The 25,267-nt window shown below is 35.9% G+C and overlaps 1 protein-coding gene across 8 annotated transcripts in view; it reads right to left on the minus strand.

The window, feature by feature from the left end:
- JMJD1C (jumonji domain containing 1C) overlaps positions 1 to 25,267 on the minus strand; it is a 316,251-nt gene that overhangs the window by 75,752 nt on the left and 215,232 nt on the right. The window contains exon 1 of one of the 8 annotated variants that reach the window (XM_059899597.1): positions 315 to 701. The exons of 6 other annotated variants lie outside the window; for them this stretch is intronic. In XM_059899597.1, the coding sequence (XP_059755580.1) occupies positions 315 to 329 (15 nt within the window). In that variant the 5' untranslated portion in view covers positions 330 to 701. Of the gene's footprint in view, positions 1 to 124; positions 702 to 25,267 lie in introns of those variants that run through there. One more of the 8 variants, XM_059899598.1, reaches the window with a different exon arrangement.

The raw sequence follows: 25,267 nt of genomic DNA on the forward strand, positions 1-25,267 counted from the left end.
TTATAACTAAGAACACTAAGGCTGGATCTATAAAAGACAGTGACCTTAATTCCTAAGGCTGAGAAGCAAAACCAAATGTAAATTAAGACAAAAGAAAAAGAAAGCAGAAAAATACAAACCGTACTTTGTTCTTGAGAATTTTAAAGTATCTTTAAATCTCATATATCCACGACAAGGCTTTAAAGGTCAAGAAGTATTGCTGACATTTCCATTTTGTTCTTGAGCAGTATTTTTTTTTAATCTAGCCTAAATACTTCTTAAGTCTTAAAAAATCACAGGCAAATGTCTCTCAAACCAAGCATTTCTAAGCTTACTTGCAGCGTCGTCATTGTATAGTAAGAAAAGCCAAGACCACAGAACGAAGCAGAGGCTGTAACCTAACAAGTCTCCGACGAGCAAATGACGATTTTCTGTCTGCTCTGGCTCGGTCCTGGCAGTGATGAGGATTACAACTCGCTCTTTGTCATCAGCACTGTGGTGTTAACGACTAAGAAATCCTGCAGCTGAAGCACTACTGCATCCTCCGATCTGGGTCAGGATAATTTCTCCCGAGGTCGCTTACATAACCAGTAAGATACTCCAAATAGAGAGAACAGCCATCCATCAGCTAGAGAAAGCCTTTTCCCACTGTACTCTGTCTGCGTGGAAACACACTGCAGTAGCTTCCAACAGTGCAGACACCCAAATGAGAACGACTACTTGGCTTAGGGCACACTGAGAGAAGGGAAGAGGCGGTGCTCTGTAAACTGTAACTAATCCTCCGTCACAGGTGCTGATGGAGTCACTTCCAGCACGAGTCACATTACTGGTGATTACTCATTTGGCTGCGCCATAGAGACTGGCTCATAATTTTAACAACAGACAAAGACAGACTAGTGGCGAGACTGAGAGCTCAAGTTTACTGTCTCCTTCATAAAGCAAATGCAAATACAAAGTTTTTGCTTTCCAGATTTACCAAGGGGAGAAAGTGCAGAAAACAAGTAATGTGTAAATATCTCTCAAGCTGGAAAAAATAAAGCATAACTTTAAACCATCAAAAATACTTTCAAGTGTGTTTTCAAGTAAAGAATTTAGTTTTAGTTTAATCATTTCTCCTTAGAAATATACTGATATTTTTAAAAATGCAGGGAAAAAAACAGTTTAACATTTCTGGAGTAATAATCTAAGTTAAATCAAGTGACATAACCAACAATCTCACTGACACTTTACTCAAAGGAAAAACAAACCGGTAATATTTATTTTGGCAAATTAAAAAATATTCCTGAAACATTTTCATTGTTTATAAAAATAATTTAAATAGTTTACAGTTATAAAAACCTATAATGGCCATACATGGCTACTGAGCACCTGACATATGATTAGTCTGAATTGAGATGTGTGCTGTATGTATAATAAACACACTGAATACGAAGAATGTCAGATATCTGCAAGTGCAAGAAAACATTCATCTTTTTTTTTTTTTGAGGCAATTAATACGACTTTATTCGGAAAGTCGGCAGACCAAGAAGGTGGCAGACTAGTGTCTCTGAAACACTGTCTTCATTCACCTATTTTTTAATGATGTTTGTGAATGGTCTTTTATTATAAATTTGTCCCAATGTTAGGTATCTCAATTTCAATACATTTAAAATTTTACACTGATTTTTTTAAAATACCACACACACAACCATTTTATCAAATTATGTTAAAAGAAAAACTTCCAGCCACCAGCCAATGCCCTGTCCCTTTAAATCTATTCCAGATGTATCAATTTCATTTCAAAGAAAACATCAGGTTAACTACTGAAAAGCAGATATTTTAAATTTAGTCTATTATGGATTGCACTTAAAATCTCAATCAATCCTGTTTTAAGGATGAGAGAGAGGAGTAATGATTATTCAAAGAATGTTAATAAAGGGACTTCCCTGGTGGCACAGTGGTTAAGAATCCACCTGCCAATGCACACGGGTTCGAGCCCTGGTCCTGGAAGATCCCACATGCCGTGGAGCAACTAAGCCCATGCGCCACAACTACTAAGCCTGAGCTCTAGAGCCCTCAAGCCACAACTACTGAGCCCGCATGCCACAACTACTGCCCAATCGCCCTAGAGCCCGAGCTCCGCAACAACAGAAGCCACCGCAATGAGAAGCCCATGCACAGCAACAAAGAGTAGCCCCTGCTCACGGCAACCAGAGAAAGCCAGCACGCAGCAACGAAGACCCAACGCAGCCAAAATATAAAATACAGCATCCTAATAATTCATTCATAATTAATTACTTAAGACGTGAACATAAAACATATATGGAATTAAAAGAATTCAATGTAATGTAAGTTACCAAAAAAACAACTGGAGTAATATGGCAGCCTTATTCTGAGCCACAAACAACAAAGAAACTCAAATGTTTGATTCAGGTTATTACATTATAAACTATCAAATTTTAAATATACATCATACTACTTTTCTATAATTTATTGTACATTAGAGAATGAGTTAAATATTTCACAAGATTCATCTTACAATCTCACATAAATTCAAGTTTGACTATATGTGTTATTAACTTAAAAACATGTCTTTGTTCCTCAAGTACTATTAGTCCCCTACAGAATCAAACAGCATTAAGACCTACACTTAGCTAACAATCCAAATGCCACAATATTTATATATTGCTAGTGATACATAATTCAATAATTTTTATAAAATCAAAATAATTAATGTCAATACTGAAAAACCATTCACTTTTATTTCATACTACATCAGAGTTGCATTAAAGTTAGATGCTTCTCCATTGCTATAAATACTACATAGTTGATTCTTTTTTTTTTTTAAATCAATTTATTTATTTATTTATTTATTTTTGGCTGTGTTGGGTCTTCGTTTCTGTGCGAGGGCTTTCTCTAGTTGCGGCGAGCGGGGGCCACTCTTCATCGCGGTGCGCGGGCCTCTCACTGTCACGGCCTCTCTTGTTGCGGAGCACAGGCTCCAGACGCGCAGGCTCAGTAATTGTGGCTCACGGGCCCAGTTGCTCCGCGGCATGTGGGACCAGGGCTCGAAACCGTGTCCCCTGCATTAGCAGGTAGATTCTCAACCACTGCGCCACCAGGGAAGCCCTACATAGTTGATTCTTAATGCAAATAAAGGGTACAAGTGCAACTAGTTGAAAACCATAAATATCTTAATATTTAAATTGGCCTTAATAAATATTTTTATATATATATATGAATGTGAGTTTGGTCTGGTACTCTGGCAAATTTCTAACACAAATAAAAATAGTGAAGTAACAATACAGAGAAACCACTTGGTAGCAAGCGTAGGTTGCTCAGCTTTTACATCAAGTCTCCTTAATTCTCTCTTGTTCTTACAACTCATAAGGGATGGTATTAAATATCACCTTTCAGAGAGCGAAAAGCACCAATTTGAGGCGAGCAGCATTTCAGTCCTTTAAACTGGTTCTTCTTATGGCTTATACCTTCCTTAATGAATTAAGGAAGGAAGTTGAAGAGCTACTGTTAAAATTTTTTTTTCTCTCTTTTTTTTGGTTGGGTAAAAGGTCTTTTCTGGCAGCTAAACCAGGCTAGAGGAAGAGGAAACTACTCCAGTTACTGCCCAGAAATACACATCTCTGACTTCCTTCCTTTTTAGCTGGTTTCTAGGTTACAAGCTGAATAAGTCAACAGAGGTGAGAAAGTAAACAGAGGCTTAAAAGGAAGGCAACACTGTATGGCTAGCTGAAGAAAATCTGTTCCTTCCAATAACTGTAGAACCTTTTTACATGTAATTAAGAGTTAAACTAGCATTTTAGTCCCATTTATCTTGGGCTATGAAAGAAATAAATCCCTCATCTTTATAGATATGGAAGCCTAAACAAACAAGTGGATTTCTCCAAGTATACAGACTTTACAAAAAACCAAAAACCTCTAAGTTTCAGTGGCTTAGCATTTTAAGTATTTCTTTTTTAGACATAAGGATAGGAAAACAAGAGAAACAATAGTAGTTAAAAGAGGATTTGGACTTGATATGGCCTTATTTGAAGGCTGACTAGATTCAGGAAAATACTTTTCAATATGCCCTACTGCCCTATAACTCTATGAAAATATATAATCAAACATGTAACTCTTACATCATGGTAATGCCCAAATGATTAACTTCTTCACATTAATAAATCCATATAGATCTTCCAGGCACTGCAAAGGTTGTGTAGCAGTTTCGTACCTTCAATAGACCATGAAGTTCCAAGAGGATTTCCAGATGATACAGACCTAATCTTGATTTTTAAACTCTCTTCTCTCCCTTAAGCGTGCAGGACGTTCATTCAACCAATATGCATGGGATGCCTTGAATTAGTGCACTTTCCCCTCCTCTCTTACCTATATCCTTGATAACTGCCCCAGTCATAAGAGGAAAGTTGTGCAACAACAGCATGTGTTCATTTTTTAACTTGGTAAATATCACATCATAGGTTCTATGACATATAGTTGACTAAGAAAAATCACTGTTGATAACACAAAAACACTACACAAATAGTCTCTGTGTCTGAATAAGCATTATGGCTGAATTCAGTGTCCTTTCTTTTATTTTTTCCTTCTAGTCTTTCTGAGTACTAATAAAGCACATACCCATACCCTAACTCCAGAGTAGTTTTATCAGTTTGTCATATCTAGGACTTCTCTTTCAGAATCTCCCTGATCAGTCTTTCTTCCTCCCAATATTATGAGGCTTCACTTAAAGTCATCCCTCTATATCTGCGAGGGATTGGTTCCAGGGCCCAGGAGGACATCAAAATCCTTGAAGGCTCAAGTCCCTTATATAAAATAGCACAGTATTTGCATATAACCTACCCACATCTTCCCATAAACTTTAAATCATCTCTAGATTACTTATAATACTTAATACAATATAAATAATATGTAGATAGTTGCCAGGTGCAAGGCAAATTCAAGTTTTGCTTTTGATAATTTTTTGGAATTTTTTCTTCTGAAATTTTCCACAGTTGATTGCATCCTCAGATGCAGAACCCGCAAATAGGGAGGGCTGACTGTACTTTTCTTTCTCTACAACTTCACAGGTGTGTGCCATTGAGATAACCAATTTTTCTTTCCACAAATAATTCCAAACTATATTTTTAGACCTAAATTTTCATCCTCTAACCTGTATTTTATACTGTTACTAGGACACAGCCATACTTGTACCCTGTCACCACATAAAGCCAAATATGACTAGAATTAAATACTTAACCTTCTTTCCTAAGTTATTCACGCTTCTTTCAAAACCACTAGAAATATTATCACTACAACTTAAGAAGTAGTTACCTCAAAATTCATTAATACAGTAATCATGCTTGATGATTTACTTTGGTTCCCTTGCTCATATTATAATATTCTGAATACTTGATATTTTTCCTTTAAACCTCTGTCAATAATATGTAATTTTTAAATAAATTATTCCATAACTTTAATATGACTTTGATAAAAATATCAATAAGAATTTTTGTAAGTAGACAAATCAAATTTATGGAAAAGCAAATATAATCAGAAAAGTTCTAGAGAAAGAAAAGAAAAATACAAATCAATGATAGGAAACTGGCCCTAAAAGATACAACAAATTTCAATGCTCTAATTAATACAACAATGGGAAACTAGAACATACATCAATAATAATCAATGGATAGTTTAAAAAGTCCCAAAATAGCATCCGGTAAGTACGGGAATTTAGTGTAAAATAAAGGTGGATTTTCAAATCCGAGGGGGTAAAATGAGAATGAGAAAATTTAATACAAGAAAGATAGCTGTTAAAATAGAAAGGGAACTTTAGAGATTAATCTCATTTTTACAGAGGAAGAAATGGACATTCAGAGAGATTAAGTGATTTTTTTCATCAAAATACTTGTTTGTAGAAGCCCTGGGACTAGAAAGTGGATTTCCTAATTCATAGCTGAATGAATGATTTTTACATTGTAAGATGGTGTGAAACAACCATATTGTTTTCATGCTTGTTGCCATGAGACAGCAGAGAGCAAAGTGTTTTGCTATCTGCTGAATAAAACTTTAAACTTTGAACTTAAAATGGAGGAACCTGAAACTAGTCTAGAAGAAAATGCAAAATTATATACTACCAAGAAAAAGAGGTAGAACATAATAAACTTATCTATTTTTAATACGCTTTACTGACACACGTCACCTATCAGAAAGAAGAAACAACCAGGATTAGGTAAACCATTCAACATAAAGGAGTTTCTAAAGCTATATTCTGAAAAACACCATTCGAGAAGACAATAAAAAACTAAGAGTTAAAAGAAAAAGCGAGTTTAATTTAATTCCTATTTTGTCACTATCATTTCTATCAAGAAAAAATATTTTTTAATGTAGAAAGTGTAAACTAGGGATTAAAAATAAACTAAACCATAAAAAACAGATATAGGATCCTTTTTGCTTTGTTTCAAGAAACAACTAGTTTTCCTTATAAATAACATAATTACATTAGAGAATAATTTGGAAAACAAAAGAAATGGGTGAAGAAAAGGATCCCATGGTTCTAACCATGAACTCAGCCAGTTAAGCATGTAATTGAACTTTCCGGCTTTTTTTCCACAAGTATGTATATTTGTTACCAAGTTTTAAGGCACATATAATTTATAAGTTGCTCATTTCACTTAGCATTTTTTTTTTTTTTTTGGCTGTGCCACGCAGCTTGCAGGATCTTAGTTCCCCAACCAGGGACTGAACCCAGGCCCCTGCAGTGAAAGCACAGAGTCCTAACCACTGGACCGCCAGGGAATTCCCCACTTAGTACTCTTTTCATGTTATTACACTGCCATCATTTACAACAGCTACCTAATAAATACTTAATCAAGCAAATGAACATTAAGTTTATTACGCCTTTTCTCAGTGTTGGATATTTAGGCCTTCTTCACTTCTCTACTATCACAAAAATAATAGGAAAATCTTCATGCTTTTGTTAAACAACCAAAATTCTAAGTTTAGAGGGTTCAAATAAATTACATGTTAGAGGGCTTCCCTGGTGGCGCAGTGGTTGAGAATCTGCCTGCTAATGCAGGGGACATGGGTTCGAGCCCTGGTCTGGGAAGATCCCACATGCTGCGGAGCAACTAGGCCCGTGAGCCACAATTACTGAGCCTGCGCATCTGGAGCCTGTGCTCTGCAACAAGAGAGGCCGCGATGGTGAGAGGACCGCGCACTGCGACAAAGAGTGGCCCCCGCTTGCCGCAACTGGAGAAAGCCCTCGCACAGAAACGAAGACCCAATACAGCAAAAATAAAAATTAATTAATTAATTAATTTTAAAAAAAATTACATGTTAGAATATTAAATTGATAGATATAAACTCAGAGCCATTACTGGCAATCTTTGAAAAAAACCATGACATTATCAAGATATTAGAGAGAGGTACGTATTAATATTTATAAAGGAGGAAAGGGGCAATTTAGAAAAAAACTACATGCTAGTAAATGAACTCCAGCAAAACTCCAAGATGTATAATTAGAATCATGAAAAAACAAACAAAAAAACCCACACAGTGATAGTTCCTAAGAGCCAAATATACTCATTGAGAGTAATTTGTCTTGTAATAAAAACAAAGGTTACTTTTATCAAGAAAATTTGCAATAGGTAAGTCAATGAAATATGGGCTAGATGACAGTTCTTGGTACATTTGTACCTAGTTAAACAGTACTGAATAATAGTACCACTTTTAACCTATAACATAGCATCTCTTCATCTTTGGTCTTACACACTATCACTTGAAGGCTATCTTTATTTGCAAATTAATAAATGACAGAATGATTCCAAAATATATCTCACAAAAAATGCAATTAAGAACTAGATTACTCCCAAAGTTAATAATCAAAAGGTTAGGTTCTATTTTTAGGTTGAAAAAATCAACTACATAGGTAGAATGTAAGGGAGATCTAGCTTCCTAGAAATTCGTATGAAAGAATCCTGGAGGATTTCAAGACACTAAGCCAATAGAAGTCATGTATTTTTTAAAAAGAGAGGACAGAGCGGTGACAAATCAAATTTTGACACAAAGTACCCAGACCAAGGGAGGTATTGGTCCCTTTAGATTTTGCACTGGTCATACCATCTCTGAATATCTTGTTCAATTTGGGACATCATAATAGAAGAGGAACAATTACAAACTGAGGTGTGTCGACACTTAAAAATCACGAATTATGAGGATCATTTGAAGGAATGGAGAAGAGGAGAGCAAACAATAATTAACTATGTACAATTACTTAAAGGGTTGGGTAATTTGAAAAGGAAGAAGCTTGTAAGTAAGATTTCCATAAAAGCCAATTCTAGCTCAGCACAAAGAATGTACAAATTTTTAATAATTAAACACTATCAAACCAAGGGAGACTTACTCATGAAGTAGTGAGCTTCCAATAACAAGAAGCAATCAAGAAGAATCTGGATGAAAACTAACTTGGCAAGCTTGTCACTGAAGGATCCCATTTCTGGCTTTGGCAAGGGGTTGTTTATGAAATATCAAAGATTTTTTTCCAATTCTAAGATTCTAATACTGTATTCATTAAGCAATTTAATGTTTAAGAGCAAAGTGAAGATAAACAAAATTAAACCAAACTTTCCATAAACACTGCTACTACTGCTTTTGCATATAAGAAAGCATAAAAAGAGTACTGCTTAATGTTCATGTATTATTGACCCAAGGTGGCAGAATTAAAAGTAAAAAGTAACATCTCCCATTTCAGAATAAATTAAGTTAACCAAGACTTCTTCTGTTTGGCAGAAATAACTACATGGGAGACTTCTGTGGCACAGAATTTCTGTAATCCACAGATCCTTCATCTCTTACGTTGAAAAAGTAAATGTAATTTTGTGGGAATAAAAAAATTACAAAATTAAATCTACTCAACCATAAATGCAAAGCATGTGTTAAAATGCTAATAATCACAAAATCACAGAAGAAATTAAAAGTTAAGCTAAATAAAATATTTTAAAATATTTTTTCCAATTTTTATTAATCATTTCACTGCTTGTACTCTTGGAAAGCTGAATAGGATATCTATTTCTTTATTGGTTTTGTTCATTTCTGTCTGGCAAACATCTGTTGCTTGTGCAGCACAAGTCAACAAAGCCTCTACAATTATTTCCCCATTATCTCCTTGTTTGTCAAAAACTCTGATGATGTCAGCAACAATCTGGAAGCAGAATTTTTCAACTAACAAGGAGGATTCACAACTCCATTAAGTATAATAGAGTAGCTATTTTGGTTATTTTAAAAATTAATACATTTTAGGTGATAATGATCCATATGCTAAGTAGTATTTAGATTCAAAATATGGTAATGCCAAAGTTACCAAAGTTTCAGGCATATTTCGTTAAGTATTATAACTTATGCCAACATTCTGACAGGCCTGAAATAAAGTACTAACTACAATGCCAAGTTAAAAGGCTACAATGGAAGAGAGAACTTCACGTAAAGGCCTCGGCACTAAAGTGTTTTCTTTGAATTACTAACAAATTATGATTCATTCAAAATGAACTTTCCTTCCCTTCTAAATATTACAGGACAACTGAAAGTTATATTGGAAAAAAAACCCACAAAAACAAAAAACCCCAGAGAAAACGAATACCCATTACCTAATTTCAGGTCAATAACCACTAATATAAGTTTGCTACACTTCCTTTAAAGAAATCGCTCCCCTCTAAAGCTCTGTTTAGCTCAGTTCCTGTTTCATTGAGGACATCTCCCTCTAAGGGGATGAGGCAACAAAAGTCCTAAGGCTAAGTGGGGAGGGAAAAAGCTAAGGCCCATTAGTGATGCCCAGAAGCCTTGCTTAAGTTTATCTCTGTAGAGAGAGAGGAAAGTTTCACAATTAGACTCTTCATGGATAATAGATTCCTTCCAGGATCTTAGTTTCCTTCAAAGTTTCAGACACAGCCTGTAAGCAGTCTGAACAAATAAACTTCTTTGGGACTCCTGTGGATTTAGTAGTGTTTTATAGCTTTTCAAACAGTTGTTTTCTCCTTAGGGATCTGAAAACTTCTCTGCATTGACCACTGACCACATGTTTTTAGGAGCTTTTTAAAGTAGAACCATTTTTCCTGATTTCAGGAATCCTTAGGATCATCCTTCCTTCTTCCCAACACATTTAGGTCAAACTTCGAGCTGTATTCTACTTGGCCTTGGATAACATGAGCATACTCAAAAGGTTACATTATTTAGCTTAAAAAAAAAAAAATCAAACCATTTAAATGGTCACGGAACTATGAATTTTTCTACTCTGATGGGAAGAAATGCTACATAAGGAAGCAACTGCTAAAACACAACAAACTACTGAATGTAACAAAAGAAGCAAACTCACAGATATACAGAACTAGTGGTTATCAGTGGGGAGAGGGAAGGGGGAGGGGATTAAAGATACAAACCATTATGTATAAAATAAGCTACAAGGATATATTGTACAACACAGGGAATATAGCCAATATTTTATAATAACTATAAATGGAGCATAACCTTTAAAATCTGTGAATCACTATACTGCATACCTGTAATATATAATACTGTATATCAACTATACTTCAATAAAAAAATTTTTTTAAAAAGAAGCAATTGCTTATGAAACAGATTTATCAATGGGTCAACTAAAAATGCCTGTGTACTTTCCACTGCCACTTGCTTTGCCAGCAAGGAGGGAGTTTTCTTTACCATTCTCTTACAGTAGTGAACTAGATTGAGCTTTGATAAGCTTCATTAAGTTTATTACTACATTAATTGGTAAAGAATCCTGAAAGGTTTACTTTACTTCCAGAGCTTAATGCTGAAGGCACAGAGTGTTGTTAGCCAAGTCCTAAAACAGTGGTTCTCAAAGGATAGACCTCTGTCCAGCTGCATCAACAGTATCAAGTAACTAGTTTAAAATGCAAATTCTCAGGCTTCACCCCTACCAGAATCAGAATTTCTGAGAGGTAGGGCCTAGAAATCTGTGTTTTAACAAGTCCTTGGGTAATTCTGGAGCACCTTGAAAGTTTGAGAACCAGTGGCTCATAGCAAGTGTTCTTAACCTCTATGGGGTCAGTGTACTCTCAGAGTCTGATGAAAGCTATAGCCCCCCAGAAACATGACACATAAAATTATGCACCACAATTTCAGGGGTTTCCAAGATCATCTGGAGAATCTTCTAAGAATATACATTTCTAAGCTTTAACCCTGATGATCTACTGAATCAAAAACTCAGGATGGGGCACTTCATTGTAAATATTTTTTTTTATTGCAAATATTTTTAAAACTTCATTTTAAAAATATTTTCCCCACTGCCTCAACATCTCCACAAATAGGCTATAAGCACCCTGGCCCAGGTGACCAGGTACACCAGGTTGATAAGGTTGGCCTCTGCCACAAGTTCCCTTTCCTGCCCTCCTCTGACCATGACCTAATAACATTCAAAGGCACCAGTGAAATCTTTTTGGCTCTTTTACTTTTACTTGGGTAATCCAACCTGACACCCCCAAGAAGAACACTAGCCTACAGGTCCTTGTGTTCTCTCTTGGCTCCCCACCTGCGTGGTTGAGCCTACTCCCTTGTGGCATAGTGACTTTTTCTCTCTAGGACCTCTGAGTATAACAAACTTTGTTTTCATGTGCCTCTCCTGTGTCTCCTCTTGTGGCTGTACCTCACTGACCATCAAATAAAAGAATACTGAACCGGCCTATTAATCCTCAGTTTTAAAATGCTATCTGACTTAAATCGGAGGTTCAGTCAGTTTTGAGAACCACTGCTTCAAGGATCCATGAATGTTCGTTGAAAACACCTAGTCTAGAGTGATCATATCTCAGGACAGAGTGCCCCAGTTCAGGTCTTAGATATTCTCTTGACAAATCAGTCTCCTTTTCACTTTGCTAACTCAACCTCCTACTCTCTCAGGAAGCACAGGGTCTTTAAATAGCTTATCAACAGCTTACACTGGAAAGCTGCTCATTCTCAATGTGGAGATGTGAGAATCATGTAGCAATCAATTTCACACACCAGGTTCTCAAATTCAAATAACCTAGGGCTAGTGGAAGATAAGCTCTTTTGTATTATGCAGAGAGATACCTATTTAAAGATGCCTTGGATTCCTAAAAATATCACGCAGTTAAAGCAGCAGGCTCAGAAAGTGGCAATGCTGCGTCCCTAGATTAAATGGAAAGAGGGAACAGAGCCAATATAGTAAACAATATAACCACAAAGGTAGTTTTCTCTTGATGCTTAAAAAAGATGAGAATTACAATCATTGCTGTTCCTTACCTTCTACTCAGTAGGAGGAACACAGAGGAAGTTCCTCAAGAGAAGATATGAAGAGCCAAAAGTATAGTTAATCATTCAACAAAAAAGATTTCCAAGCTGATTAAAATTGCCTATGAAGCAGCAAAAAAATCTCCCAGGTCACATGAACTATGAACCAAGAATGAGTTGGCTTAAGATCGTGACCCAAGGAGGTGAAGGCCCAAAATTACATTACAGTCTTCTATCATGTATGATCTATTACAGCAATTTGGGGGATAGGGGGGAGAAAATGGGGGACACTAAGGTTAAGTGTCCTATCCTGACATCTACAAAGCATACATGAAGTTATAATTAAAGGTGCTCATCTTTAGAATGATATCACTTATATGTAGAACCTAAAATATGACACAAATGAAGCTATCTACGAAACAGACTCACAGAAATAGAGAACAGACTTGTGGTATGTACGGAATGGATGGACAACAAGGTCCTACTGTATAGCACAGGGAACTATATTCAGTGTTCTTTGATGAACCATAATGGAAAAGAATATAAAAAAGAATGTGTATGTATGGCTAAATCACTTTGCTGTGTAGCAGAAATTAACACAACATTGTAAATCAACTATACTTCAATTTTAAAAAACATATATGAAGCATAAAACATTCACTAATAGTGAATCAAGCTCTCAAATTACATACTTTAGTTATTACAAGTTTATGACCATTAATTATTCATCCAGTTAGCAAACGTTTGTGCAGCCCCTATGATGTGGTATATATCCACTGTGCATATTACATACAGAAAGTAAGAGTTATCACTATTTTGTTTTCCTTGGCATCTTCTCTAGATAATAGAGGAAATAACTGCTCTTGTACAAGGAAATTTAAAGAGTAACGTTAAATCCCCAGTTTAGGTTCCAAAAAGCTACTACTTAACTATGGTGCAACACACACTCCCACCCCATCCCTCACAGGCATTCATTAGTATAATATGTGGTAAAACTTGCTTGGCAGCTTTTGATGCAAAAAAAGCATTAGGAAGTTTTATTCATTCTACAAACATTCACTGGAATATCTACAATGTGTTAAGCATTGTCCCAGAGATTTTGGATGATGCAAAGATGAAGCTAAACAGAAACTGCGTATAAGGCAAGAATGTACTGTGTGATGTGAATGCTACAACTGCTATTATAGAGTGTTCCAAATATATGAATAACAGTCCCAATAGATTGAGATGATTTCAAATGAAAATTAAAGGCATCCCATTCAGAAAGATATAGACATTAAAATATAAATAAAAGTAGGTGACGTGGACAGCAAAGGTCTGTCTAAAATCAAGTCATGTTAAGACGGCTTAAAGGAACTGGGAATGTTTAGCCTAAGTCTTTATTATACTTTAATATATAGGAAAAACTTGACATAACTTGCTCTAGAGCAGAGGATCTCAACCTGGGTTTTTAAAAAAAGCCTTCAAGGAGTCCAAAAAATCCTTGAAATTATTTGTTAAAAATTTACGAATGTGAGAATTTTTTTTCCCCTGGGAAAAGGGCTCTTGATAGCTTCTATCAGATTTTCAAAGGAGTCCCTGACCCAAAAGATTTAAGAAACAGCGCCTAGAAGATAAAGTAGGTTAATATACGGAAGTTGTGTACAGCTAGATTTTGGGTCAATGTTAGGAAAAGCTTTATAACAATTTTAGCTATGCAGTAATGGGATGAGCTGCCTTATGAAGTAGTAATATCTCAGAAAGAAAGCATTCCTACATGCAGAGGGTATTCATTTATTTTTTTTTTAGTAAAAACATATCTGGTAATCTACTTACTGATGATTTTTTTTTTTTAAACATCTTTACTGGAGTATACTTGCTTTACAATGGTGTGTTAGTTTCTGCTCTATAACAAAGTGAATCAGCTATACATATACATATATCCCCGTATCTCCTCCCTCTTGCGTCTCCCTCCCACCCTCCCTATCCCACCCCTCTAGGTGGACACAAAGCACTGAGCTGATCTCCCTGTGCTATGCACCTGCTTCCCACTAGCTAGCTATTTTACATTGGTAGTGTTTATATGTCCATGCCACTCTCTCACTTCGTCCCAGCTTACCCTTCCCCCTCCCCGTGTCCTCAAGTCCATTCTCTACATCTGCATCTTTATTCCTGTCCTGCCCCTAGGCTCTTCAGAACCTTTTTTTTTTTTCTTAGATTCCATGTATATATGTTAGCATACGGTATTTATTTTTCTCTTTCTGACTTACTTCACTCTGTATGACAGTCTCTAGGTCCATCCACCTCACTACAAATAACTCAATTTCATTTCTTTTTACGGCTGAGTAATATTCCATTGTATATATGTGCCACATCTTCTTTATCCATTCATCTGTCGATGGACACTTAGGTTGCTTCCATGTCCTGGCTATTGTAAACAGAGATGCAATGAACACTGTGGTACATGACTCTTTTTGAATTATGGTTTTCTCAGGGTATATGCCCAGTAGTGGGATTGCTGGGTCATATGGTAGTTCTATTTTTAGTTTTTTAAGGAACCTCCATACTGTTCTCCATAGTGGCTGTATCAATTTACATTCCCCCCAGCAGTGCAAGAGGGTTCCCTTTTCTCCACACCCTCTCCAGCATTTATTGTTTGTAGATTTTTTGATGATGACCATTCCAACCGGTGTGAGGTGATACCTCATTGTAGTTTTGATTTGCATTTCTCAAATGATTAGTGGTGTTGAGCATCTTTTCATGTATTTGTTGGCAATCTGTGTATCTTCTTTGGAGAAATATTTAGGTCTTCTGCCCATTTTTGGACTGAGTTGTTTGTTTTTTTGATATTGAGAGGCATGAGCTGCTTGTAAATTTTGGAGATTAATCCTCTGTCAGTTGCTTCGTTTGCAGGGGGTATCTGTTTATGTAGGACGCTACAACGTGAACAGCAAGAGTGTTCAATGTTTATCACGAGTATTACCAGCTATGGACCTAGAGACTGTCATACAGAGTGAAGTAAGTCAGAAAGAGAAAAACAAATACCGTATATTAACGCATATATGTGTAATCTAGAAAAATGGTATAGATGATCTTATTTGCAAAGCAGAAGCAGAGACACAGACATAGAGAACAAATGTATGGATACCAAGGGGGAAAGGGAGTGGGGGTGGGAGGAATTGGGAGACTGGGAGTGACATATATACACTACTGATACTATGTATAAAATAGATAACTAATGAGTGCTACTATATAGCACAGGGAACTCTACTCAATGCTCTGTGGTGACCTAAATGGGAAGGAAATCCAAAAAAGAGGGGATATATATATATATATATATATACATATAGCTGATTCATTTTGCTGTACCGTAGAAACCAACACAACATTGTAAAGCAGCTATACTTTAATAAAAATTAATTTTAAAAAAGAGTATTACCAGGTAAAATCATTGTTACTTAAGAATTTTCTTTATGGGTAGGACTATATGGCATAATAAAGTGCTGAAAATGTGTGCATGTTGTATTTTTTGGATAACAACTAATTCCGTTCTAGATAACAGGAAAAAATGAGATGTATGAATTCCTAAGATATGATTAGTAAAGAGTGCAAGCATCCTGTCTGGCACATCAGACACAAAGAGAATATACAGAAAGAGAATACATGGAAACACCAAGTAATGTAATCTATTCATTAAGCTCAGATCATGTCACCTACATATTGATAGCTATGTCACCTCTAAGATGGGCATTCACTGGTGACACCCATTATGGTCTTAGGTGTCTTTTGCCAAAAATGTAAAAGATGAAAGGAACAGCTGCTCAGCAAGTCTTTGGTGAATTATACTTGCGGCCAGGCTTAGATACTCCTGCAAAAGTAGGCAAGTATTGAGTCTACCTGGCCCCTTCCCTCCACTGAGTTCCCTGGCTCACATTCAACTCTGGTTCTTATAGTTATGTTATTAGCAGTGAAAGCTGTATGGCATAAATAGACAAAAGAACTTGGTAAGACTCAGAAGTGACTGTCACAATCTTTTTACCCCAACTGCACCCTATCCTGAGTGTACTAGCCAACCTCATATCTTTCCCCTTCTTTATTTTAAAAGTTTTAAATAGACTTTATTTCTTAAAGCACTTGTAGGTTCACAGCAAAATTGAGTGAAAAATTCAGAGTTCCCATATAGCCCCTATTCCCACACATGCACAACCTCCCCTATTATGAGCATTCTGAAACAGTGATACATTTGTTTTGTTATAATCAATGAACCCACAACTGACACATCATCATCACCAAAGTCCAACATTTACATTAGGGTTCACTCTTGGTGTTGTACATTCTATGGGTTTGGACAAATGTATGACATGTAACCATCATTACAGTATCACACAGAACAGTTTTGCTGCCCTAAAAATTCTTTGTGCTCTGCATATTCATCCCTCCTCTCCTCCCCACCTCACTGATTTTTTTTACGGTCTCCATAGTTTTGCCTACTCAAGAATGTAATATAGTTGGAGTCATACAGTACACGGCCTCTTCAGATTGACTTCTTTCACTTAGTAATATACACTGAAAATTCTTCCATGTCTTTTCATGGCTTCATAGCTCATTTCTTTTTAGTAATGAATAGCATTCCATTGTCTGGGTGTGCCAGTTTATCCATTCACCCTTTGAAGGACATCTTGGTTGCTTCCAAGTTTTGGTTACTATAAATAAAGCTGCTATAAACACCTATGTGCAGGTTTTTGTATGAACATAAGTTTTCAACTCATTTGTAAAATACCAAGGAGCACGATTGCTGGATCGTATTATAAGAATACGCTCAGTTTTGTAAGAAACTGCCAAACGGTATTCCAAAGTGGCTGTATCATTATGCATTCCCACCAGCGATGAATAAGAGTTCCTATTGCTCCATATTCTTGCCAGCATTTTACTAATACTTCCAATATTACTTATTAGAAGTAAGTATTAATACTTACTAATACTTCCAATATTAGTATTTTGGATTTTTTCCATTCTACTAGGTGTGTAGTGGTTATCTCCTTGTCTAAATTTGCAATTCTCTAATGACATCTGATATTGAACATCTTTTCACATGCATATCTGCCATCTGTAAGTCTTCTCTGGTGAGATGTCTTTTGCTCATTTTTTAACCAGTTGTTTGTTTTCTTATTGTTGAGTTTTAGGAGTTCTTCCTATATTTTGGACAAAAGTTGAAACCGAGTCCCCCTAACACTGAGTTCCCCTGCTGAGCTTATGGTTAACCTCTCTCTCTATCTTCACTGCCTCTCTTGCCCCTCACCTGTTACCCTCAGGATTGAGGAGTATCAAAGAAAAGGGTGGTACTGAAACTGAGCAAGACCCTGTGGGGCCCTCCTGGGTACAAAAGTCTTTCTGTGCTCTCTGTTTTTTGTTTGTAGAATAAGGCTTTAGTCTCCTAGGCCTTCCTGAGTTCCAAAGAACAGATTAAAGCAGTTACTGATTAGGGAAGTGAGGGAACGCAGAAACAAAGGAAAAGCAGTCAAGAAACAACAGTTCAGCAATGAAACAGAGTCCTAGTTCCTCCTCAAGGGATATACATAACAATCTGATGCATATCTTGGAGTAGTTCTGCAGGAACTAAGATCCCTGCCCAAATGGAGGATGGTGACTACATGTTGACAGCAAGCATGTAGACCCCAGACTGGTTGGAACAAGAAGGCTGATGACTAAGGTTCCTGAAACATCACCCTGTTACCTCACCACCAATCAATCAAAAAAAGTCACGCACCCAGGAGCTCTCAGTCCAAATGTTGCCTTTAAAAACTCTTCCCTGAAAGCCATAGGGGAGTTCATCAGGTCCTTTTGAGCTTGAGCAGCCCGTTCTCCTTGTTTTGCCCTGCAATAAACCTTCCTCTGCTCCAAACTCTGAAGTTTCATGTGCATAGGGCACATGAACTTGGGTTCAAAAACACAGTCTTTAATCAGATATGTCTTTTGCAAATACTTTTCTCCTAGACTATGGCCTGTTTTCTCATTCTCTTAATCTCCTTATTTGTTGTTATATATATTTAAACTGATTTAATAACTTTGTAATTCCAGTATTTTAATATAATCTGTGGTTCTTTCTGTTGCACAGACTCTGGGAAACTTTATTCTTCCAATTAGCACAAATGAAAGGTACAACTTTATCACAGTAATTTCTCACACAGCACCAGTAAACTCAGAACTAGTGAAGTTTAAATCACTGTACTTCTCCTCAGTAAATTCTTTTGGTAGTCATGTAAAAAGGTTTTTCTATGGTTTATTCTTATAAGAATTTCCTAAGAGAAAACTAAAAATTTTCCCTCTTGGAAAACTAGTAATTTAATTTATAATTATTTATTTTGCTAGGCACATGATAAAAATTATTACGATCTGAAGTAAAAAAGCATGAATGTAAACTCATGGCTGGAAATGTTAATTAAAACAGCAAAAAATGACTGATGGATAGTAAAAAGCGTTGGGAATATTTCTTTTCTCTTTTTAGTGATGGCAACAGTGATCTGCAGTCTTATAAATTAAGACAATGAGCAGTGACTTGTTTTTCATAAATAATGACTAGTACTGTTTGATGGATGGTATTTACATATTTATTTATAGTTTGAATGTATGTATTTGTAAGTTAAATCCTGTTGCAATAAAACTCCAAGGGACTGTACAAATTCCTTATTTCTAAAGTAAGTATTACAGCAGTTAATATTAAAGTTAATGGGTTACTGGTGGACTCTTAAAAAAAAAACACATTTTTAAAAACAAAGCTTTCACTACAATTGTATTTATTATAATAAGTTATTATACGATTATAAATGCACAGATGTCACAAATATTTTTAAATTATGGCATTTTTAGAAATATCATTCATTATTCAAAAACCTGATTACAGAGCAAAAATTCTAAGATGACTGTCTCTGCTACTTACAAAATTTTAAAAATTATAAAAAATGTATTAAAATCACAGAAAAAATATCTAAGAGGAAAGATTAATGAAAGATACAAAAAAATCAATATGTACAATGTAGCCTTTTTCAAATAAAGAGATAGTACTTTGAAAATATATAAATTACATGAATGTTCTAGGAAGCAATAAAAGCAACTGCAGGCCAACAGCGGGAAAATACCCTTAAAGAAAGGTCCAGAGGCACAAACTAGACTGCTGGGGAACTTGGGAAACTTATAAAAATTTCTGAAATTTCTGAAAACACCAGGAAACATGTAAAACTGGTTAAGAAAAAGCTCCTGGGGTTGTACTATAGACCAAGACTCAATAGGACTTGTCTGTCTCTAATATGTATGATTCCCCTGAGATGCTTATGGAAAAAGATTAACATACACAATGATACAAAATGCTTGCAAATTTGCTATTAATATAAAATAATTTTTATTGGAATTCATTTTGCAATCAAAAGACAAAAACAAATAAATGAAGACTGGCTATGGGAATTTAATTAATGAGCTCATGAAAATAATTTTGACAAGGTAGAGAATCAATGTGAAGTTTTCTTTTGGGGGAGATAACTAATCTTGAGAAGGAATACTATATATATATATCAGTTATTAATCTGTGGGACCATTTCCAAATACTATTAGTTAGTAAGAAAAACCTGATCAGAATTATAACTTTTACAGTACTTTTGCTACCCTTTTCTCCATAATAAAGTCTACTTAAAAGACTAAGCTTTTAACTCAACATTTCTGTTTCTTTTCTCTTTCTATTTTTGTGGGGGAGGGAGAGTGGGATAGAAGGGAAATACATACAGACATAAAATATTTATATTTCCACTCTATATTTTAATTCCATTCCCACAAGCTTGTTTTAAAAAAAATTGTTTTAAAGTCATCCTAGTGGTCATTCCCACAGACTAAATGACCACTAAGATCTATTTAAGTCTATGGGAGTAATTAAGACAGGACAAATGTCATCACATCATACTAATGTTCTATAAATATTCTAATGCCAAACCCGCTTCACAGTCCATCATTATTAACATGATATAAGACCACCTACAATTCTTAATCTCTTCCTCAGAGCCAAAATCCACCTCCAACCTAGCCAAGTATTTTTTCCAGCATGATCACACACTCCAATCCCCCTAACCAAGAATAATCACTTCAGCTACTGTTATTTTAGAACCAATACCAAAGAATAAAGGACTCCCTTGACCTTTTACTGAAATGCTCTCCTTGCCACCAAACCTAAGTGAAATAAAACCTGGCCACCCTATTATATTCATCCACCCAGCCACCAAATCAACCAACAAATATCTGGGGGTAAAGTATAGTGTAGAACCAAACATCTCCTGCTCTCACAGAGCTTTCAGTCCTGTGGGGTGGACAAACAATAATCACTACTTTCCTAGCCATATACTGAAGTGAAGACTTCTCCTGTTTCTTCTAGTTACCACTTATGGTCACTGTTACCACTCTCTCAGGTGCTATAACACAGATGACAATACTTAACATTCGTTTGTCCTGCTTTTTGGAAAACACTTTATATAATCAATGCACTCCTTTTCATTAAGATAGGGCCTCGAGATAAAATCTTCAATTCATCCTAGTTTTACAATCCAACATAATCTACCTTTTAATTTCTGCACTCTCTTGAAATTGCTCTCTCAAGGTAATGGCCCGCTTACTGCTAAATTCCAGTCCCTTTTCTTTCTTCTTCTTTTTTTTTTTAACATCTTTATTGGAGTATAATTGCTTTACAACGTTGTGTTAGTTTCTGCTGTATAACAAAGTTAATCAGTTATACGTATACATATATCCCCATATCCTCTCCCTCTTGCGTCTCCCTCTCATCCTCCCTATCCCACTTCTCCAGGTGGTCACAAAGCACTGAGCTGATCTCCCTGTGCTATGTGGCTGCTTCCCACTAGCTATCTATTTTACATTTGGTAATGTATATATGTCCATGCCACTCTCTCACTTCGTACCAGCTTACCCTTCCCCCTCCCTGTGTCCTCAAGTCCATTCTCTACGTTTGCATTCCTGCCCCTAGGTTCTTCAGAACCTTTTTTTTTTTTTTTTTTTTTTAGATTCCATATATATGTGTTAGCATACGGTATTTGTTTTTCTCTTTCTGACTTACTTCACTCTGTATGACAGACTCTAGGTCCATCCACCTCACTACAAATAACTCAATTTTGTTTCTTTTTATGGCTGAGTAATATTCCATTGTATATGTGTACCACATCATCTTTATCCATTTATCTATCAATGGAAACTTAGGTTGCTTCCACGTCCTGGCTATTGTAAACAGTGCTGCAATGAACATTGTGGTACCAGTTTCTTTTCAATTCTCAACTCTACTTAACTCAGAAGTATTTCGTACTAAAGTTTTAGAAACTTACTCCTCCCTTGACTCTGAAAATAGCATATTCTGATGCTTTTTCTCCTACCTCTCTGATATCATTTCAATCTTCCCAGATGGCTCCACTTCTTCTCATCCTTTACATGTGGATGTGGCTCAAGATTAAATCTATCACTTAAACTCTAACTGAGCATCTTATGGCTTTAAATACTATCTACATGCAGAAAGCTGCCCCATATAGGTACCTTTTTGTTCTGACCTTTCTCACTGTACTAATTCAGTTCGTTTCGATTTCTTAATTGGCCTTCTGGCATTTAATCTAACTCTTCCAAAATGATCCTAAAACAAGTATGACTGAATCATTCCCTTGCTCAAATCACTTTGATATTACATATAGAAAGGTGTCCAATCTTCTTCACCTTGCATATGAACTTCCCTTTCTGCCTCATTTTCCACTACTTCCTTTCCCTAATTATGCATATCTTATATACCGAAACATTCTCTGTTCTTTCTCATTTATTCTCCTCTGATTTAGCTCAAGATATTTCCCCATATCCATCCGTTAAAATTCGCTCAATCCTTTCAAGACATAGCTCAAACACAGATTTTTCTATGACTTTTCAGATATTCCCAGTCAAAATTAATATTTTCCTACCTCATATAACCATGTTGTTTTCCTACCCCATATAACCAACAACACAATAAAACAGTTTTAATCGATTATTTATTTATTGGCCACATGGCATGCGGTATCTTTGCTCCCCAACCAGGCACTGAACTCGTGCCCCGTGCAGTGGAAGTGCGGAGTCTTAACCACTGGACAGCCAGCGAAGTCCCTAATCGATTATTTATTTATACATGTATTTATCTCCACAAAACCTTGAGCTCTAGGTCAAAGATCTTTTCATATTCATCTCTGTATTTTCCATAGTATCTAACATAGAATTTGTGAAACAAAGACGATCATTAAATATTTGTAAAGAAGTTCTAAAACTGATGGTCCCTAGGGAAAACACCTTCCAACAGCTCTTAGGAAATTAATTTTTAAAAGGTGCTATTGAAAATACAGAACTAAACTGTTAAAGCCAGCATGCAGTTTTTTATGAGGTTACTATGTAAGACAGTGCCACAACCATCTCGAGATCACCAAGATTAAAAGGGAAATTCACTGTTAGGGATTCTTCCTAGAACAGTAAGAAATCTTCTAAAAGTTTAGTATTTAAAAAAATTCTGAGGGAAGCCATAAGTATTATAAACTGAAAACCTGAATACGAAATTAAGTGCTTCAAGCTCATGAGTTCTTTCCTCATGGGTTCCTTTCTTGCTCGGATTCCATACAGGCTCACTAGTTAGCCTACTGATCAAGAAAGAGGTAGCTTTCATAAAATGCAAACTTAATTTTGAAAATTTCATGAGCAAGCTTCCTTACATGCAAAAAAACCTACAATTTACTTCCAATGTGTCAGAGGACAAATTGTTAAATATTTTAGTCAATAAGTACAGTTGTAACTAGAGTTGACTGTTGTTATTTGCAGTAGTTATATTCTATACAGTCACCACAAACCTGAATTACCAAATACTGAGCCAGTGTTATTAGTGGAAATACAAAAGTAGATTCCTGGAGCCTTTGATAACATTTTCATCAACCTATCAATATATAACTTTCTTTTATGTGTGTTTCTGCTTAAAGACACCTTATTTAATATATATTGTTCATTCATTAACATTGAAATCAAAGCCAACAGCACTATAACTCATGCCTGAATGAAGCTTACCCAACTTTCTCATTTATGAATGATCTGCCTCTGATACAAAAATGTAAGTATCACTGGGTTTTTAAGTCATTCCTGAATTTAGCGGGAAAAACAGTTTCGTTGGTTAGAACTAGAACTTTAGCTATGAACACAGCACAAAGTTATCCTCTCAGAAAAGTTAAAGTCATATTAGTAATTTTGAAAAAAAAACCTGTATATATTATGTGAAAAAAGTACACTTGTGGGACTTCCCCGGTGGCACAGTGGTTAAGAATCAGCCTGCCAATGCAGGGGGCACGGGTTTGACCCCTGGTCCGGGAAGATCCCACATGCCACGGAGCAACTAAGCCATGAGTCCCAACTACTGAGCCTGCACTCTAGAGCCTGCAAGCCACAACTACTGAGCCCACGTGCCACAACTACTGAAGCCTGCGCGCCTAGAGCCCACGTTCCACAACAAGAGAAGCCACCGCAATGAGAAGCCCGCGCACCGCAATGAAAAGTAGCTCCCACTTGCCGCGCCTAGAGAAAGCCCACACGCAGCAACAGAGACCCAATGCAGGAAAAAAAAAATAAATAAATAAATTTATTTTTTAAAAAAATTTATATATTTAGTAAACATTACAAACAGTCTATAGTGTCAAGAACCATTCTAGCAATTATGCAAAACATTTAGAAATCAAGATGATATTTGAATTATTGTACCTTTAAACACTAAAACTGGATTTCCTATTATAGTATATTGGCAAGTCCGTTCTAAAATGGATACTTCACAATAGAACAGAGCTCACCTCTGTTTCAAATGCCCTATGAATAAATATCCACCCTATTATTGCTACCCATAGTTTTTGTACAAAATAGTATTAATTTATAATCTTCTCTTCAGCAAAATTGTAAAAATAAAACAATCGCAGATAACCAAATAGTATCAATTTCTGTGAATTCCAAGAAGCTCTACATGAATGCCCTTATCCTATCTTCTTTCTTTCTTTCCTTCCTTCCTCCCTCCCTCCCTTCCTTCCTTCCTTCGGCTGCACTGCATGGCTTGCGGGATTCTTGGTTCCCCAACCAAGAATTGAACCCAGGTCCTCGGCAGTAAAAGCGCAGAGTCCTAGCCAGGGAATTCCCACTTATCCTATTTTCAAATTTCAAGACTGTCAGCAAAATCATCTCTGCAAGAAATAAAGAGAAAGCTTCTCATGGAACCCAGTCTTTTTGATTCAGTTTTCTGTAGGTGAGTAAGTCTTCAAATTATATCACTTATAATATGATGATGATCCTTTATTTAAGTTATTTCTAACAAATACATGTAGACTGTAAGATAAATTTTTAGAAGTGGAACGTCTGAGTTAATGGGTATATGTAATTAGAATTGCTGATAATCTGTATTTTCTAAAGGAACAAAGAAGTATAATACATTAAAACAAACATATTACTTAAATAGCTACTCCATTAGGCAGTTATCACACTTCAGTGAATATAACATCCAACCGAACATGTTAATTCAGTCTGGTCAGACAGCTGTTAATTATAGTACTCATGAGGCCAACGTTAGGGACTCTATCTCACATATAGCACTACAGGTTTGGTTTCAGAGCCACAAACTACCCTCTAAAATAGAAAGTCAGCATAGTCATCAAAAGCACAATAAAACTACCAATGATGTATTTATTGTTATGTGTACCAAAGGGAAAGGAAGGCTACCTCTGTCTAGACATAAAAAGAATTTTGCACATCTTTCAAATTTGCCACTTTAGGAAATATTATAGTTTGGAGAAGCTGAAAAAAGGAAAATGATCTGTCAAAGGAAGGATACTTTTATAAAACCATCTTTTTTACATGAACAAATATCTTTGCTAACTATTTCCTTCTCTGAATCTTAAAGGCAGATCATCCAAAAGAAATTAACATTGCTTTCAGGGTGAAAGTAGAGACGTAAGAGAAAAATAATTAAGAAAGAACTATCTATAAACAC

The sequence above is a fragment of the Balaenoptera ricei genome, chromosome 16 (genome assembly GCF_028023285.1).
Source record: "Balaenoptera ricei isolate mBalRic1 chromosome 16, mBalRic1.hap2, whole genome shotgun sequence".
Lineage (NCBI taxonomy): Eukaryota > Metazoa > Chordata > Mammalia > Artiodactyla > Balaenopteridae > Balaenoptera > Balaenoptera ricei.